Below are 18,501 nucleotides of genomic sequence, written 5' to 3'. Positions count from 1 at the left end.
TTACTCCCCTCCCCTATGACTGTTCCTGAGGGGGATTTCCTCCCCCTGTGTATGCTCATAGGGTATCAAGTCTCTTCTTGGTAACCTGCTGTCCTTCCTCTGAGTGCCACCAGATGCTCCAGCACACAACAAGAAAATTTGCTCAACCATTTTTATAGCAGCCTTATTCATAATAGTCAGAACATGGAAACAGCCTAAGTGTCCCTCAGTAAAAGAATGGATAAAGAAACTGTGGTACATATACACTATGGAATACTTTTCATCTTTTATATAGGTTGCATTACATAGCTTTTAGAACAGTTATGGATGGAGATTACAATTTTTGCAATACTTTTGCATGTTTTGAAATTATAATACAGTTACATCATTTTCCCTTCATTTCCTACTGCCATTTCCTTTTGTGCACCTCTCCCCTTGCTCTTTCTCTAATTCATGTAATTTCCTTTAATTATTATTACACACACACACATACACACACCCACACACACCCACACCACACCCCTCCACACACACTCCTAAGTACATAAATACATCCTTCTTGGTCTATATTATGTCACGTGTATATGTATATGGTCACGGATACGCACTTGCTATTTAATAACCAATTGGGGAAAGGTGTTCCTTGGGGAAGATTATTGCTCCTACTCTCCTAACCCACTTGCCAGTAGTTCTTTGTCTGGGTTTGAGACCTTGTAATCTTTCCCCTTTCTTTGCTAGTATGCCCACTGGTACCACTGGTCAGGTGTTGTCTCTGCAGCCATATTGATTAGATGTCATGTATAGAGCCTCTCTGATGTTTCTAGGAGATACAATCTCACAATAAACTCCCCATACCTCTTGCTCTTAGAAATATTTCCACCCATTTTCTTCAGTGATCCCTGAGCCTCAGGGGTAGGACTTGAGTTATAGATGTATCAGGTCAGACTGGGCACCAAATAATTGTTTTGTTCTCTGCATTTTGATTGTGGTTTTCTGTAATAATCTGTAACTGCTATATAGAGAAGTTTCCTTGATGAAAAGGTGCTAACTATACTTATCTGCAGGTATAAGGAAAATATGTAGGATGTAGTTTGGAATTATGCTGGTTTAGCAAAATGATAGGTACAAGTTTTTCTCCAAGATTCATGACTTCATTAACCCCAGGTAATTGGCTAGGATTTCAGTACCAGCCATGGTTTCCCTCTTGATTAGCTGGCCTTAAGTTCAATTACAGAGCTTGTAGTTAGGACTGAATACACATCGCACTATTGCACTGTCACAGTTATGGAGCCGTAATAGTCATCATAGGCATCATCGCTGGGGAGGGCTATTTATTGATTGCTTTCTTTCCTTGGAAGTGTCATTGCGCCTTCTAGTATCATGAGATCTAGTCCTCAGAGAGTAGTCTTTCAAGTCAGATTGAGTTTAGGTCTTCTGGGTCCTGTGTTGAAAATGTGTGGAGTTTTAAATAATTTAGCTATTAAATAATAGCTAAACAATTAGCTATTGTTAATAGAGTGGCAATAAACATAGCTGAGTCAGCATCTATGGTGTAGGATGTCAAATCCTTTTAGCGTATGCCAAGGTATGGTATAGCTGGGTCATATAGTAGATTTATTTTTAGCTTTTTGAGTGTTTTCCGCCCTGATTTCCAGAGTGGCTAGACCAATTTGCAATCTCATCAACAGTGTGAATGAGGGTTTTCTTTCCCTCATGCTCTCCAGTGTTTGTTGCCAGCTGTTTTCTTGATCGTTGTTATAATAACTGGAGTAAGATGAAATTGCAGAATTCTTTTGACTTACATTTGCCTAATTGCTAGGGATGACGAACATATTTTTCAGATATTTCTTAGCTATTTTTCCTTCTTTTGAGAATTATGTTTAGATCCCAAGCCCAGTTTTGAATGAATCATTTTTGTTTATTTTTTTGTTTGTTTTCTTTAGCTCTGTTTTTGTGGTTTACCCATTCTGGGTTTTAATCCTCTGTCAAATGGGTAGCTGGTAAATATTCTCTTTGACTCTGTGGGTTTCCTCTTCACGCAACTGATTGTTTCTTTAAGTGCAGAAATGTTTTAGTTTTATAAGGTCCTACTTGTCAACCTTTGGCTTCTGTTCCTGGATAAATTGGTTACTATTCAGAAAGTTTTTCCTACATCTGTATGCTATAGAGTGTTATCTGTATTTTCTTCTACAGTTTCAGGATTCACATGTATGTATCTAATACATCTAGAGTTGGTTTTTATGTAAGGCAATAGATGAATGTCTAATTTCATTCTTTTCCGTGTGGACATTCAGTTTCCCCAGCACCATTTGTTGAAGATGCTCTTTTCTCCAGTGTGTGTTTTGTTATTCTTTGTCAAATGTTAGATGGCTGAAGTTACACTCATGTTTGGATCATTGATTTACATTGGTTTACATGTTTGTTTTTGTGAATATACCACATTTCTCTTATTAATACTGCTCTGTAATATATCTTGAAATCTGGAATGGCAGTTCTCTAGCACTGTTCTTTTTGTTCAGGATTATGTGCCCAAAGTACTTTGGATTGTGCAGTTGGGTGCTTCATGAACACTAGCTTTTATTATAGTTCTTTTTCATGTCCTGGAGGACTCACTTGACTCAGGAGAAATTTGTTCGTGTGCTCATATCTAGCAGAAGCTATTGGTAAGAACATCAGGGAAGAATCATTAGTGTTTGCCTATTTGTGCCTCTGGAAAAAGTAGGGTAGAGGTTTACATACAACATTCTTGATATACACAGTCTTCTCGATCACCAGTTTTCAACCTGTGAATAGTGGTCCCTTTGGTAAATCACTGTATCCCAAAATATTTACATTATGATTCATAACAGGGGCAAAATTACAGTTATGAAGTAACAACTAAAATAATTTTATGGTTGCAGGGCACTACAGCATAAGGAATTTTACTAAAGCTTAGGAAGTTTGAGAACCACCATTCTAGATATGAGTAGTCTCTCTATTCAAATATTCTGTTCTGGACTATTTTGAATAATGCAGAATGAAAAAAATATGGCACCAGGGCAATCAAGTACACTTGGCGATAGACAATATGCAAAGTCCACTTGTAAAGCATAAAGAAATAATAAAACACTTAAGGCTCGCCCAGCATAAAGGAGCAAAAGATTATCATTTGCTGGAGTCCTTAAATATTAAAGAACTGAGTTCCACATTTTCAGACCCCGGACCTATGAAATGTCAGTGCAAAGGGGGTAACTTAAACAGGGCATTTTCTCAAGTACTAGAGCCATGTGTCTAGTTTCTTCCACACCAAAACACAGCTGAAAAAGGGGAAGACAATAGGATAAAGATTGGAGCCTTTCATCCATTGGGTGCAGGAAACTCCTCCCAAGTTCCCGTTTCCATCTGATATTAATGATCATTTTTAAGCGGCCACTCATTTTTTCACTCAATACTGACTGGATCACACGAGGTCCTATAAGAACACTCCTGGGAAGACAGTCGGTCTTTTGCTCCTGGTACCAATTAGAATTAGAATTTGATGGGTAGGACAGACACAGAGATGAGGTGATAGGAGTGACCTAGGGTCAGTGTCCAAAAGAATACAATCAGTCTCAGGATTAAGGGAAAGTATTACTTAAGAGCAAAATAGTGAGTTGCAGTTCAATGAAAATGGAGAATTCCAGTCTGAAGAGGATACTTTTGTGAAAGACTATGAGAAACATTAGCATTAGCATTAATTAAGCCAGTGACAATTATTTAAAACGAAGATAGCAGAGCAAGACTGTCAGAGCCAATCTGCCATCTGACTACCATTGACTATGACAGATTTTTTTTGGTTATATATTATTCTTTTATAGTTTGGTTGACATCGTTAGCATACTACAAATGCATTATTAAGTAATTCAACAGAAACCACCTGAGCACAAAGTTGAAAATGTTTTCCTTTGGTCCTGTGCAGAGACAGTTTGTTGCCTCCTAATTAAATATACAAAAAATGATTACTGAGGCAGGTATTAGTTAGTGCTTTCCTGAAAGTGGAACAGTAATGTGCACTGAAGGTCCTAAAAACTTGTGTACGATGAGTCTAGAAAGAAGGACAGAAACTTAAATAAAGGATTTCCATTTAGTCCTGAAGACTATGGGAAGCTTAATGTTTTTAATCAGGGCAGTGAGATAGCCAGATACAAGGATGCTAGTAGGACAGGCTCTGTGGTCAGGAATAAGATGAGACTAAGTTTGCTTAAGGGAGTGTATTCAGAGATTGGAGCCAGGGCTTTGAGCTGACCTCTGTTACTTGCATCCTGTGAACTTCACACAATTCCTTTCTGTGTGCTTCAGTTTTCCATATGTAAAATAAGAATAATTGTAATATCCATCATGTGGAATTATTGTGAAGATCTGTGATAATAGGTAGAGTGCTAGGATTGAGAGAAATTCCCAATGACATTGTTAGCACTAAGTCTCAGTTTTATTCTGGATGCTGAGAAACGAATATCTCAGGATGGGAGAACTCAAATGATAAGGTCACAAAAATTTAAGGAGGAAGGATACTACAAACCCATGGTAGCATAGTATCATGACCATCAACACGCCTTTATTGTCAGTCTCTATTATTGTCTTCCCTTCCGTCATTCTCTCTTTCAGGCCTTCAAGAGTGCACTGATGAGTTCCTACTGGTGTTCTGGGAAAGGAGATGTGATTGATGACTGGTGCAGGTGTGACCTCAGTGCCTTTGATGCCAGTGGGCTTCCCAATTGTAGCCCTCTTCCACAGCCGGTGTAAGTATGTATGGTCCCTCTACCTTTGCCCACTCCTTGCCATTGGCTCACACTCTTGTATTGGCAGATAAACCTATATATTTTTGTGTGTTCTCAGGGTGCCTAGAGAAATCATTAAAATCTCTGATACTTCACTCCTCCTTTGGGAAAGAAGGAGTTCTTGCAGTATGGAAATGTGACACGTGCACTGAGTTTTCAGTGTATGGTGTTTGAAAATGATGCCTTGTGGTCCATTTCTTTTTCCTATGCTTTTCCACTAAGCACAGGTCTGCTGGAAAACTGATACATTTTGCCCATGCCTTCTTTGAATACAGATACTGAGATAAAAAAAAAAAAGAAGTATACGCCATCTCTTATCTTGTTCACCTTTTCAGCCAATAATTCTGCCCACCTTCTGTGTGTCTATCACTGGGTTAGAAATGCCAGTGATTAAGAGAAAGACAATCTGAAGCTTTAGGAGGCTGGTAGTGGGGTTGAACAGACAATGCTACAAGGAAAAAAGACACCATTTACAGTTAAATTAAAAACTAAAGAAAACAAAGTTGTTCGTGGGGAGACTTGTAGGCATGCTTTAGATAGAAAAGGGGGTAATAAAGAAAATACATTTGAAGGGATCTGAATTAAAAAGGAGCAATGAGCTAGGGAACAAGCACTGGGAATCATAGTTTAGGCAGATGGGACAGCCTATTGGAATTACATGACATCGGACATTTATTTCAGGAAGCAAAGAAAGGTCATCTTGTTTGGAGAAGTGTGGTTAAGAAGAGGTGTAGGAGAAATGGTCAGGAGACAGTATGGGCAGCCAGAGTCCCATAGAACACCTCTGTAGGAAGAGAGAATCCAAACTGTAAGACTGTTCTTGTAGAGATAGTACGGGATAGTGGGTAGAAAGAAAGAATATGGGCCCTGGGAGAGCAAGATACCATGATGATTTTGCCTGTGTCTTGTTATATGACACTGTGCAAACTGTTTCTCTTAGGGGCCTTACTTTTCCTACTTTGTGAAATGAGAGAATTGCATATCATTATCTCAAAAGAGCAATCCAGTAATAACCTTCAACAATTCTCTTTCTTATTGCATTACAGAAGGACTTATTCCAAAAGTCAAAAGGCCCTCTCTATTTTGAGAGAGTATAATGTGCCAATTGGAGAGATTTGAGGATATTGAAGTTGACTGATGCATTCAGGAACTAAAGGGACTGGCAGAGAGATTAAAAGCACCTGTGTTAGTCCATGCCAATTATTTCTACAAAATGAAATACCATTGAAAGTGTAGTTTAAATAAATCAAACACCAACCAATTTTCATTGAACAGATATTGTCTGCATAGGCTAATTAATTTGTTGATTGTATTCTATCCCTTTTTAAAAGGGAGCCTTTTGTATCTCTGATTTGTGGATGGAGAAACAGTAGCCATGAAAAGTATTTTATTTAAGGCCATACAAAGTTGTGGTAGCAGATGTAATCCTAATTTGAACCCAGGATAAAATTTCTGCAACTCTTTAGGACCCCAGATGATACAAGACGGAAACTTAGCAACCTTCTTTGCCCACCCCACCCCCATTAGGTTACGGCTTTCTCCAACAGTGGAGCCTTCCAGTACAGTGGTGTCTCTGGAGTGGATAGATGTTCAGCCAGCCATTGGGACCAAAGTCTCTGACTACATTCTGCAGCATAAGAAAGTGGATGAGTACACAGACACTGACCTGTACACAGGTAAGTACTTTGCCCCTTTGTGGGGATAGTAGGAGTAGGACAGAGGATGAAACCAGATTCTCTAATGTCTTTGTGGCCTTGGTGTCACCTGTGTTGTGAAGGAACCGAGAAGCTTTTGCGTGGTTTGGAATAAAGATTTTTGAACACTTATTACTATTTCTTATAGTTCACTTGGGTCAGTGATGTATTTTCTCTACTTTTTTTTTTAGAAGATATCATGACTGGATGTAGACTTCAGTGCTGACAAATTTATTTTCCCATAATTTAATCATGTTCTTTATTTGTCCTTCTTTCCTTATGCCATGTTAGAACCAAACTGTAACTCTTAGCCTGGTTTCTCTGTATGTGCGTGATAATTTTCTATGGCAGCTTCTAAAATTCTCTTTATTACTCATTTTGAACAATTTTAGTATTTCTCTTGTCTGGCATTCAGTGACCTTTCCTAGATCTGTGGGCTTATAATTTCATCACTTTGGGGAAACATTTTGTCTATTATTTTGTCAAATAGGTTTCTTCTCGCCTCATTTTTCTTCTTCAGTGTCTCCAATTACATGTGTATATAGCTTCTTGGAGGTATTACTCATCAGTTATGCTTCATTTATTTATTCTTTTTTAATTTATTCTTTCTGTGCTTCATTTGGGTAATTTCTCCTATTGCTTCTAGTACCTTCCATAAAGTCTTATCTATCTTTAGTTCTATCTGGTTCTTTTTTTTTTTTTTTTTGATTGCCACTTATTTCTTGAAAGTTATGTCTGGATATATTCAGATCTTTTGTTGTTGGCTTATTCTGTTTGTCGAGACAGACACTCCCTATGAAGTCATACCTGGCCTTGAAGTTTTGGTCCTTTGTTCCTGCTCCTGGGATGGTGTTACAGGCATGCTTTGCCCTGCATGGATTATTACTAAATGACTTTATATTTAACTATTTATTTGGAGAGTGTATACACTGTGGTGTCTTATAGAGGTCAGAGGACCATTTCTCGTAGTTCATTCTCTCCTTGTACTATGTGAGTTCTGGGAATCAAACCAAGGTCATCATGCCTCATAGAAAGTGCCTTTGCCATTGAACCATGTTTCCAACACAGCATTTTCCACATAGCATTTAGTTACCTTAAGTTAAAATTTCCTTTTTGCTAATTCTAACACCTGTATCAGTTCCAAGTTAGATTACTGATTCATTAATTTTTTAAAAAGTTCTTATTTTCTTTTTAATTTATTCACTTTATATTCCAATTATAGTCCCCTCCTTTTCTCATTCCGGGCCCCACCCTCCTTGCCTCATTCCCCCTCCCTCTTCCCCTAATCTCCTCCCCTATCATCTGACCACAGTCTATCAAGTCTCATCTGGTCTTCCTGCATCAGCTTCCTCTGTGGCCTGGCCATTCTGCCCAGCCAGGGGGAAAATGATTAACAAGTGGGCACCAGAGTCCATGTCAGAGGTAGCCCCTACTCTCCATATTATGGAACCCACAAGGAGACTGCACTGCCTATCAAACTACTTCTAAGCAGGGGGTCTAGGTCCTCACCATGAATGGTCCTTGGTTGTTGCATCAGTCTCTGTACCATGCCCCCCACACCTGGGACCAGATTTGTTGGCTCCCTTGGTCTTCTTGTGGAGCTCCTGTCCCCTCCAGGTCCTTCTATTCCCCAACTCTTTCATAAGACCCTCTTCACTCTACCCCAATGTTTGGCTGTGAGTCTGGGCATCTTCTTCGATCTCCCGCTGTGTGGAGTCTTTCAGAGGACCTCTATGGTAGGTTCCTGTCCTGTTCCTTCTCTTCAACCACTTCCAGTGTTTATTCTACTTGCTCTTCTGAATGAGAATTAAGTATCTGGCCCAGCACATCCTTCTTCTTTAGCTTCTTTAGGTCTGTGTATTATAGAATGGTTATCCTGTATTATGTCTTTAATATCCACTTATAAGTGGTTACATACCATGTGTGTCTCTTTTCCCCAGTCTGTAGGCTGCTGTTTTGTTCTGTTGACAGTATCCTTTGCCTTACAGAGGCTATATGGTTTCATGAGTTTCCACTTATAAATTGTTGATCTTAGACTCTTGGTGTCTGTTCAGGAAGCTGTCTCCTATGCCAATGAGTTCAAGGTTCTTACCCACTTTTTCTTCTAACAGATTTAGTATGTCTGGTTTTATGATGAGGCCTTTAATCCACTTGGACTTTAGTTTTGTGCAGGGTGATAGTTAAGGATTTATTTGCATTTCCTACATGTAGACATCCAGTTAGCACCATTTGGTGAAGATTCTATCTATTTTCAATGATACGGTTTTAGCTTCTTTGTGACAAATCAAGTGTCGATAGATATATGGGTTTATTTCTGGGTCTTACTTTCAATTCCACTAGTTAACCTGCCTATTTCTATGTCAGTACCATGCTGTTTTTATTACTCTTGCTCTATAGTAGAGCTTGAGATCTAAGATGGATTTCTAAAGGTCTTAATTCCAATGACCTTCTTTTTCCAACTTTTTCGCCTCCTAGACTTCATGACCTTCTAATCATGCCTCAGATGATGATATGTTAATGAATTAATACATGTATTAAGGCAAGGCTCCCAGGATCCACTCACTTCTCAATGACTGGATCCAGTGGCTTAAGACTATTTTTTTTACAACATAGACAATTTATTTGGCAGCATCTCAAATACAAACGATAATACCTCTGAAAAATGAACTTGGCTCAAATTTGAATTTTTTTGATTTAGTTCCATGAATTTTATTCTGAAAAACATATGCCCAATGAAGGAATAAAGATTTGGAATAGTTGGCTTCTGGTTTCAATTTTAGCTATTTCTCGATAGAGAGATAATATGTGTCAATATGTTTCCTAGGTCAAACTATTTTGAGAACCAACTATAGCATCATTGTTGGGACATAGTAAGTACTTAAAGGCTAGTTGCTTTTTCTTATTTTCATGATTAGAATAAGGAGAGAAATCAGGATTGGAGGAAAAGAAAAGAAGGAGAGATGTGAAAGAGAAAACAAGGTACCAATAAAACTTGTTTCAAAAAGATAATTCCTCACAGTTGGTCAGGTGCTGCCAGAATAGGGAATCCTAGGTTCTTACCTTTGCTCTTTGGATTTTTACAACATCTAAGTTTAGTGCTGGAATTATTTATTCAGAAGCCCATGTGTATCCACATATAGACATAGGTGCACACACATCTTTTTCTTTATTTGCTCCCATGTACTCATGTAAACACATATCCTTGATGGCTGTCATCTGTTCCATACTCCTCTGAGCTATTGAAAGGCACACTTATTTTCCTGTCTCCTACCCCTGCTCCTGTCCCCTCCTCTGGCTTCAATGACCTTTGTTTCCTTCCGAGAAACCATTGCTTTATGAGCCTCAGGACTCCTTTAAGAACACCAAACATAAGTAGCCCCGTGTTCCAGTTGTTTTGAGCAGAATGGGGCTTGTTTTGAGGGTGGCTAAATTCCCCGCACGCTAATCTGTCATCAGTATTAAAAACAGACATCTAGTTCTCCCACGTGGCCTCATCAGAGCAATTGGCATGCGCTTCAGCCTCTCAAACCGGGTAGACATGTGTGGAGTGGGGGAGCAGTACGTGGAGCCGAAGCACAAGCCAACTGAATGAGTCCAAATCGCCTGTTTGACGTACAGACTCGGAGAAGAAGGATTTGGGCAGAGATTCCGCACATTAGCTAGTGGTAGACCCACAGTTAGACCTAGAGTTTTGGTTTCTTTTTTTTTTTTTTTTTGACCACCTCTAGCCAAAGTCCAAGAGTCCATGTTATGTCTGTTACAGTTCCTATGACTGAGAAAAATCCTAGAGGTAGAAGGAAAAAAGAGATATTTGTACAGCTAAGTCGAATGAAAACTAGCCAGCAGATAGCCATGGGGGCAGCATGGGGGACTCCTGATCTTTAGGTGGTAGGTACCATCGGGATTGTTACTTCTTTTTCATACGTTTATCAGCGGCTGAGAATCCCAAGAGTTTGCACTAGCATAAAGTCCTCCTTCCTTGGTGTGACTGAGAAAGTGAGGATAAAAAGGAACAGGCTCTCCCTCCATTTTAGTCTTCTCCTTCCCAGCTCAGTAAGATCCCTACCACATATTTTCTTCAGGCATCTGCTGCTCACTTGATGGATTTTCTTTTAATCTTTAAAAAAAAAAAAAAAAGAAGCTTCTGTCTTTCCTCATGGGATTCCTAGCTTCAGCTCATTTGACTCAGGGATAGAAGGCCAGCTAACTCTTTTGGCTCTTGAAGAGGCAACAGGCTCTTTCTGTTTGCCCCCACCCATCCTGAAAAAAAAAAAAAAGAAGGAACATCTGGAGCTGGTCAGTGCCCCTTTCTGTCCTGGCATCTGGAAGTCTGGTGGGCCTCTCCCCAGCAGATTGGTACCAGGCGTCAGGTTTATCTCTTGCCAACTCTCAAGTCTTTTCTGATTCTCCTTTTCTCCATCCTTCCCTTTTCCTTCTCTGTTTCTTCTTTCCTCCTCCCTGCCCCACCCCCACGTGTATGCGTGTCTGTTCTTTATATCTGCCTCTTCTTTTTACTTTATGCCCAAGTCTCTATGTTTTTGTTTGTCTGTTTGCTCTTCAAACATGGCTTCAATAGGAACTGTTCAACTAGACTCAGATACGGATCAAGAAGAACTTGTAAACTGCGAGAAGCCACCTCTGTCTACTCCCAGCTCTTCCTCTGTCTTCACTCCCTTGTACCATTATGCCTAAGTTCAGTCGAGAAGACCCTCTCCTATATAACTTTCCCCGGCATGCACTCACCAAGCCATCTTAGATCTTAAAGTAAAGACCTTTTCACGTGGGAAGAACATTTAGGAAAATGCTACTCTAGGAACAGAAAGGTCCATGTGCTAGTTGTGATGGAGCAGTTACCCTGAAGGTACTGAGGACATTCTCCAGAAGCAACCTCAACCTTTTTGGGTTATGCCTCAGCCTTGCCTGTTGCCGTGGAAGTTAAAGGGGCTATCACCAGCTTGGAGTCGGCTTGCCCTGAGCCAGCTTCGGGGGAAACAATGTCCCTAGAATTAGAAATCCACCCCTTCAACTAAAATGGAACAGGGGGTAGGCGTGGTGAGGGTGGCAAGTGAAATATGTTATGCAGGGTGAGGTATAAAATAGCATGACTAAAACATCTGGACCTAATATTAGGGTCTCAGTAATGTTTCTGTCACTCCATCTGCTTTTTTGAATGAGATATTTCTAAGGCCAAGAACCTCCCCCAAAGAAAAGGTATTTATATCTTAGAGAGTCTTAATTCTGTTCATGTCCCTATGCTACCAAACCAACCTTCTTAATACAGTTTTTAAAAGTCACAGAAAACCATTTATTCATCCCATTAGCATGATGAGCCTCTTTCTGGTATAGTCACCTTGGTGTGTCCAGAACACGATCAAAACACAGAATGATTCCTCTACCCAGCTAGCTCATTGTCTACTAGAAGAGAGAAATAATTTAGTGAGAAATGTCTTTGACAGCAAGATGGGTGATGAGATAACTCATATAGTATAACTCACACAGAGAAGTAGTTTCTAACTCAATAGAGAGGTATTTGTGAAAGGTACTCAGGTGAAGTGAGGCAATCCCTGAGATTCTACTTGCAGTAATTAGTCAACAGGATCAAGTCAACATATTTAAGGCTTCCAGACTCCATGGTGATCATCCACAGTCCTTTTGGGACTCCTTTTCTAGTGGCATTTGTTGGCCATTTTTATCCTCAGTGCCACCTGCCCATTTCAGAGAACAGAAGAATAAAAGTTCTATTTCCCTGAGTCATCACCAATATCTCCCTCCAGGACAAGTGTGACTCATACCAGAAGAACACCCACTTTTCATACAAAAGACCTTTTTTTTTTTTTTTTGAGGCTAAATCCATTTTTTTTCTTATGTATAGGATGCTCAGATGTCCTCTAAAAAGGAAAAACCTGAAGATTCCCAACTTCCTCTTCCCGCTTTAACTAAAAAGGGTTCAAAAAATACTTTTGGTTTTGGTTTGGATCTTTCTTTCTTGTTCATGTCACCCTAAGAAATGAATTCATAGTTTTTGTAGATGACCTTTTTAAACAACTAAATCTTCTGTTTCCTTGAACCACTCATTTTCAGTGAATTTTCCTTTATTCTTTGTCAGCCAACCACTCCTAAGCCACACTGAATATTTTGTCCCCACAGGATATTATTCCAGTAAAATCACTGGTTTCCACACCCAAATCTTTGACCATATTTTTTTTCAGCCTGTCTGTAGATCTTCCCCTTCTACTAGACCTGCGCTTTCTGACTCATCTACACTTGCAGTATTTTAATATAAGTACTTTGTCCACCTGTAAGTTGCAACCTTTAAAAGTAATTTCCCTGTCCATGGTAAAGTTTATGGCTTATATTTTAGCTACTCTTTTCAACAAGAACCCAAATTCTCTCACCATTTTACCTTTGATTGGACAATGTAAGCATCCTTCCTCTGTGATATTTAAATAGGTTGAGGAAAACTCAGGGTCTAGGATTGGGTACTTGTACATTATTAGTCACCAATGTGAACTGACCTCTTTGTGCTTATTCCAGGTTGCTCCTGCCCACTTACTTTCTCCATCATCCTTAATATGTGTATGCATCCTTCAGTCACAGAGAATATAATAACAGGAAGTAGTCCATTTACCTTGATAACAATTTAAATTAATAGGCATCATGATGTATGGTCTATCTTCTCCTTTGCCATGTAATGTAGGTGTTGCCCTTTATATTAGATTATTCTTCTAATAATTTCTTTATATCTTCACAAACTCTTAGGAAGTGGCATACATACATACATATATATCCCCATATCATACGTTTCCTTTTTATTTCAGCATAATATTTTGCCAGTACTAAAAATGTATTTATTCTTAAAACAGAGAAAAATGCTCCTCATTCCACCCAATAAGATCCATCTTATCTTATTTATACTTTTACATTTGATGACATACTTTCTGATGACTGGATCCAATTTCTACTAATTCTTCAACTCAGTATATCAGTATAACCTCTCCCTACCAAGTTATTGAATCGTTTTACTCCATGAATATTTATGATCTTCCTGTCATTGAATCTAAGATTTTAGTTTAAATTTGATATTATATTAGAATTTTATACAGGAATACTGTCTTGTATATCATTTCCCATGCCCCCTCTCTTCCTATGTCTCTATTCTCTCAAACTTATAATCCCTTCTTCTGTAATGTTGTCACATTTTATGTCCATTTATGTTTCTAGTGTGTCCAAATGTTTAGGGCTGAGCTCACAGGACTGGATAACCCTTTAGATTGTTTATCCTTAGACAAGACCCATTCTCCTTCTCTCAGCAGCCATTACTTGACTATAATTCTTCATCTAGGTGAAGAATTTTGTGAGATTTATTCCATTGAAATTAGCCAACGACTTTTAAAAACTTATTTTTGTTTTTTTTTTTAAAATTTCATTTTAATATATATACACTTTACATCCTGATCATAACCCCATGTCTCCTTTCTACCAAGTACCCCTCTTCCTCCCTTTTCCCCCTATACTTTTCCCCTTCTCCACAGAAAAGAGGAGCCCCCCAGCACATCAAGTTGTATCAGGGCTGAGCACACCCTCATCCACTGAGGGCAGGCAAAGCTTCTGTATGGTAGAGTATACTGTCAATTAATCAAAATGACATCCTACAGATAGGGAAAAGATCTTCACCAACCCTGCAACTGATAGTGGGTTGTACAAAGATGAATTATTCTTTCTATATTAATCAGGTCAGTAAATTATTAAGGGAGTAGTTTTCTTTTTTTCATTATCAATAATTTATTTATCTTTTGTTCCTGAATGGTTTTTGTATTAATGTCATATTTGGCCCATAAAAATATGGTCAAGATTTTATTACTTTTCTATTCTTTTTTTTATTAATTTATTCAGATTACAGCTCAATTGTTCTCCCACTACTCATATCCTTCTGTTCCTCCTACGCTCCCACCCCCCACCATATTCCCCTCCCTTAGGTCCACGTCCGAGGGGTATCTCGTAACAGGTGGATGAGGACCCAGGGGTGTCTGCTCAAACTATTGCACTAACTAAGGACAATACACGTAGCAAACACCAAAACCCTACTCTGATCTAGCCAATGGACAGGGCATCCTCCACAGTTATGTGGAGATCAAGGACTAACTCTGACATGAGCTCTGGTGCCCCATATTTGATGACTTCCCCTTGGAGGGGAGTTCTGGTGGCTCTCAAAGAAAGAATAGGCAGACTATCAAGATAAGACTTGTGAGCCTGTGGAAGTAGTTTTCTTTAACCAGTTAGTTCCCCAGTGACTGACACAGAGAAACTATGATTTATTTTTAAGCTGTAAGCACTATGTTGGGCAGATTCTGAGATACTATAATACCAGTACCTTTAAAACCCACACAAAATCAATCACTTTCCAATCTGATGGCAGTCACTGTTCTATTGGCCTGTTCCTACAGCCACATGCTCAGCGCCATCTTCTTTCTCTTCTCTCTGGCTTCCTCCCCTCCTGCTGCACTACCATTTCCTTCTCCCGCCAACCCAGGCCCAGGCACCTAAAACTCCACCTCCCTGTCTTTTCCCAAGTCATAGGCTTAAACATCTTTATTTATCCAATCAGTGATAATTGGGGAACATTTCTTATCATCACATGGTTACAGGAGATAGTTCAACATGGTAGAGCAGTAACTAGGTCTCAAGATACTGAAATTAGCATTTGGAAACATAGTTGGACTTTCCTCCAACCGTTAATATCCAAAATATATTTTTAAAAACTCATGAAATTAATCACCACCAAACCAAATAATCAAAATAAAAATGAAGTATAGAGCGAAACCAATAATTCTCAACAGAGAAGTCTCTAATGGTTGAAAAGCCCTTAAAGAAATGCTCAGTATCCTTAGCCATTAGGGAAATATAAATCAAAATAACTCTGAAATTACATCTTACATATATCAGAATGGCTAAGATAAAAAACTCAAGTGACAGCACATGCTGGTTAGCATGTGGAGAAAGGGGAACAGTCCTCCATTGCTGGTGAGAGTGCAAACTTGTTCAACTACTTTGGAAAGTAATCCAGTGCTTTTTCAGAAAATTAGAAATAGTACTACTTCAAGACCCATCTATATCACTCCTGGGCATATACCTGAAAGATCCTCCACCATACAAGAAGGACATCTGCTCAACTATATTCATAGCAGCTTTATTTGTAATAGCCAGAATCTGGAAATAACCTAGATACCCCTCAACCAAAGAATGTGTAAAGAAACTGTGGTGCATTTACACAACAGAATGCTGATCAGCTACAGAAACAAGCAAATCATAAAATTTGCAGGCAAGTGGATGCAACAAGGAAGGATCGTCTTGAGTGAGGTAAGCCAGACCATAAAAGACACACATGGTATGTATTCACTTATAAGCAGATATTAGCCATATATTACATGATAACCACACTACAATTCACAGTAACATAGATGGCTCAAGGGAGGCCCTCTTTGAATCTCACTCAAATGGGGAAATAGGCTAGACACTGGAAATGGATGTAGACATGGAACTGGTTAGGGGAGGGTATGGGTAGGGAAAGAAGGGAGAATCAGATGTGGGGAGAGTGGGGAGGGGAAGTGAGAGGGCATGGAGAGAAAAGGAAAACCAAGTGTGAGGGTATCACTGAGGCAAGCTGGAGACCTCCAATAGGGTAGGTGACAGACAGGGAGGATATGGGTATGTCTCCAGCTGATCTTCCTAGCAGCTGGGGACATGGAGAATGAGGAAGTCACATTCTAGCCAAGCAGGACCTATAGTGGTGGAAGGAGAACACCAATATACCTACAAAACTTTCAATCCACAGTTTACCCTGACTGCAAGGTGTACAGATAAAGACTGAAGGAAAGTTTAACTAATACCTAGCTCAAACTGAGACCCACCTCATGGAAGAACACCGTCTGACACCATTAAAGATATTATGCTATGTTTACCAACAGAAGCCTAACATACCATCTTCTGAAAGACTTCACCCAGCAGTTGATTGAATCAAACTAGATTAAAGGTGCCAGAGGAGACAAGAACTCCAGAAGAAGATCAGCATTGTGAACTAACCTAGAGCGATGAGGGCATACAGAGATGGAAGCAACAACCAAAGAGCATGCACAGGCTGGATCTAGGCCTCCTACAAACATGTAATTGATGGGCAGTTTGATCTTCATGTGGGTCTCTTAGTAAGTTGAGCAGGTGCTTTCTATGACAAGGACTTTGTTGCTTGGTTTTGATAATTTCCTCCTAAAATTTTTTAAAATTAAAATATATAATTTCCCATTCTCCCTGTCCCCTCAAGTTATGGCATCTTTTTCTTTAAGAATTATTGTTACATAATATACATACATGTTTTATATTATTTTGTTATAGAACATCAGACATACCCATATATATGTACATGTATGTATGTATATATATACATGTACATATATATTCCATTTAGTGCTGCTTATATGTATATTTTATTGGTGACCACTTGGTATTAAATAATCAATTAGGTGAAGACTAATTCTTCCTCTCTCAGCAGTTATTAATTGTTTATGTGTCTTTTTCTAAGGGTGGGGCCCTGTGAGATTTCTCCCATCCATGCTGGGATGTCAACAGGTGTTAAAATTGTCCTGGTCTGTTTAGGCAGCAATACTGTTGAGGTTTCATGAAATTACCTTCCCTGTCATACCTAGAAGACTTAAATTTTATAAATTTATCTGATACTTTTTTTACATTCTGAAAGATTGAATATTCTCTTCCAAATATTTTATTTTCCCTGGTTCTTTGATAAGATACTACCTTAGTTTTCTACTCTCATCTCTCACTACCCTCAGCCTTCCTTGGTGGATCATCTTGTTTTTTATTTAGATCTTTAAGGTCCTTTTGGCTTGGTTTTGTATTCTTTTCTTAATTCAAGCTGTATTTGTGGCAGTGTATCTATATCTATAATAAAAGACAATATGATCATTGTAATTTTTTAAAATTACCATATACTTTTAGGTAAATTCAATCTCATGACATTTTCATACACTCACTCACACACACATATGTATTTAGCTCATATTCTTCCTCTATTACTCTATATTTCACAAGTAATCATATTCTGCTTCCATGTTTCATGTTGTGTATATGGGGGGGTATATGTGTTTTGCTTGACATAATTGATTTTCTTATGGTTGAAGAAATATCCACTGTTCATTTATTTACCACATTTTTCATTGTACACCACTGCCTTATTTTCTCTGCCATTTCCTTAAGCTGATTTGTATACATGGTTAAAATTTTATGTCCCATAAGCAACTCAAAATCAATATATCTTAAACTGAATCTCTCACCTCCATGCAAGCTTGCTTATGTCTGAGTGTGTATTTATTGTCTAAGAAACTGTAAAACTAGAGTCTTAAAAATGCAGGGGCTTCTTTTTCATATGTATCTCTTACTAATTTCATAATTGAACCAATTTGGTTATGTTGCCATTATCTCAGGGATCTTTTTTTCCTGTCCCCACTGCCTACTCTAGACTACTATCTCTTTATTGATATTCTAATTAATCCCCAAATTACTCATCTTGTCTGTATATTAGTTCTTAGTTCTGAAAGTTGAGTTTCACTGCCACTTTTCTGAATCATTAAATTGGATTTACTCTTTTCTTGGGCTTTGTGATCATTCAGAACTTTTTACTCTTCTAGTATTAGTAATTTACTTTGAAATACTTAATATATTTTGATATAGGGGAAATTTAACATTAGTATTTCTCCCTAGACTCTTAACATCTCCAGCGATAATTACTTTCATTGCTCTATCTTCTGTTCCTCATAGGATATCAGACCTATGTTAAGCATTGAAAAAAGACCTGAGTAGGAACTAATGAGATAAAGCCGAGGCCTGGATCATACATGTTAAGTGATGGAATTAAAGAAGTAAATATCAGGTTACTGAGAGCTAAGCTCTGGCAAAGTCTAGAAACTTTAGCACTGTGGCTGTTCTGAAGGATGCATTGAAACCCTTAAATCCATTACCTCATTTAA

General features: G+C 38.6%; 1 protein-coding gene across 7 annotated transcripts in view; it reads left to right on the top strand.

Moving 5' to 3' along the window:
* Positions 1–18,501, top strand: part of ASTN2 (astrotactin 2) — a 960,073-nt gene that overhangs the window by 793,788 nt on the left and 147,784 nt on the right. For all 7 annotated transcript variants that reach the window (XM_084779663.1, XM_084779662.1, XM_084779659.1 and 4 more), the window contains 2 exons: positions 4,603–4,736; positions 6,303–6,451. In XM_084779663.1, coding sequence (XP_084635789.1) covers positions 4,603–4,736; positions 6,303–6,451 — 283 coding nt within the window. The remainder of the gene's footprint in view (positions 1–4,602; positions 4,737–6,302; positions 6,452–18,501) is intronic.

Source organism: Acomys minous, assembly GCF_964271855.1.
Source record: "Acomys minous genome assembly, chromosome: 1".
In the NCBI taxonomy this organism is placed as follows: Eukaryota; Metazoa; Chordata; class Mammalia; order Rodentia; family Muridae; genus Acomys; species Acomys minous.
Note: the sequence above shows the minus strand (reverse complement) of the source record. Positions and strands in the feature narration are given on the sequence as shown.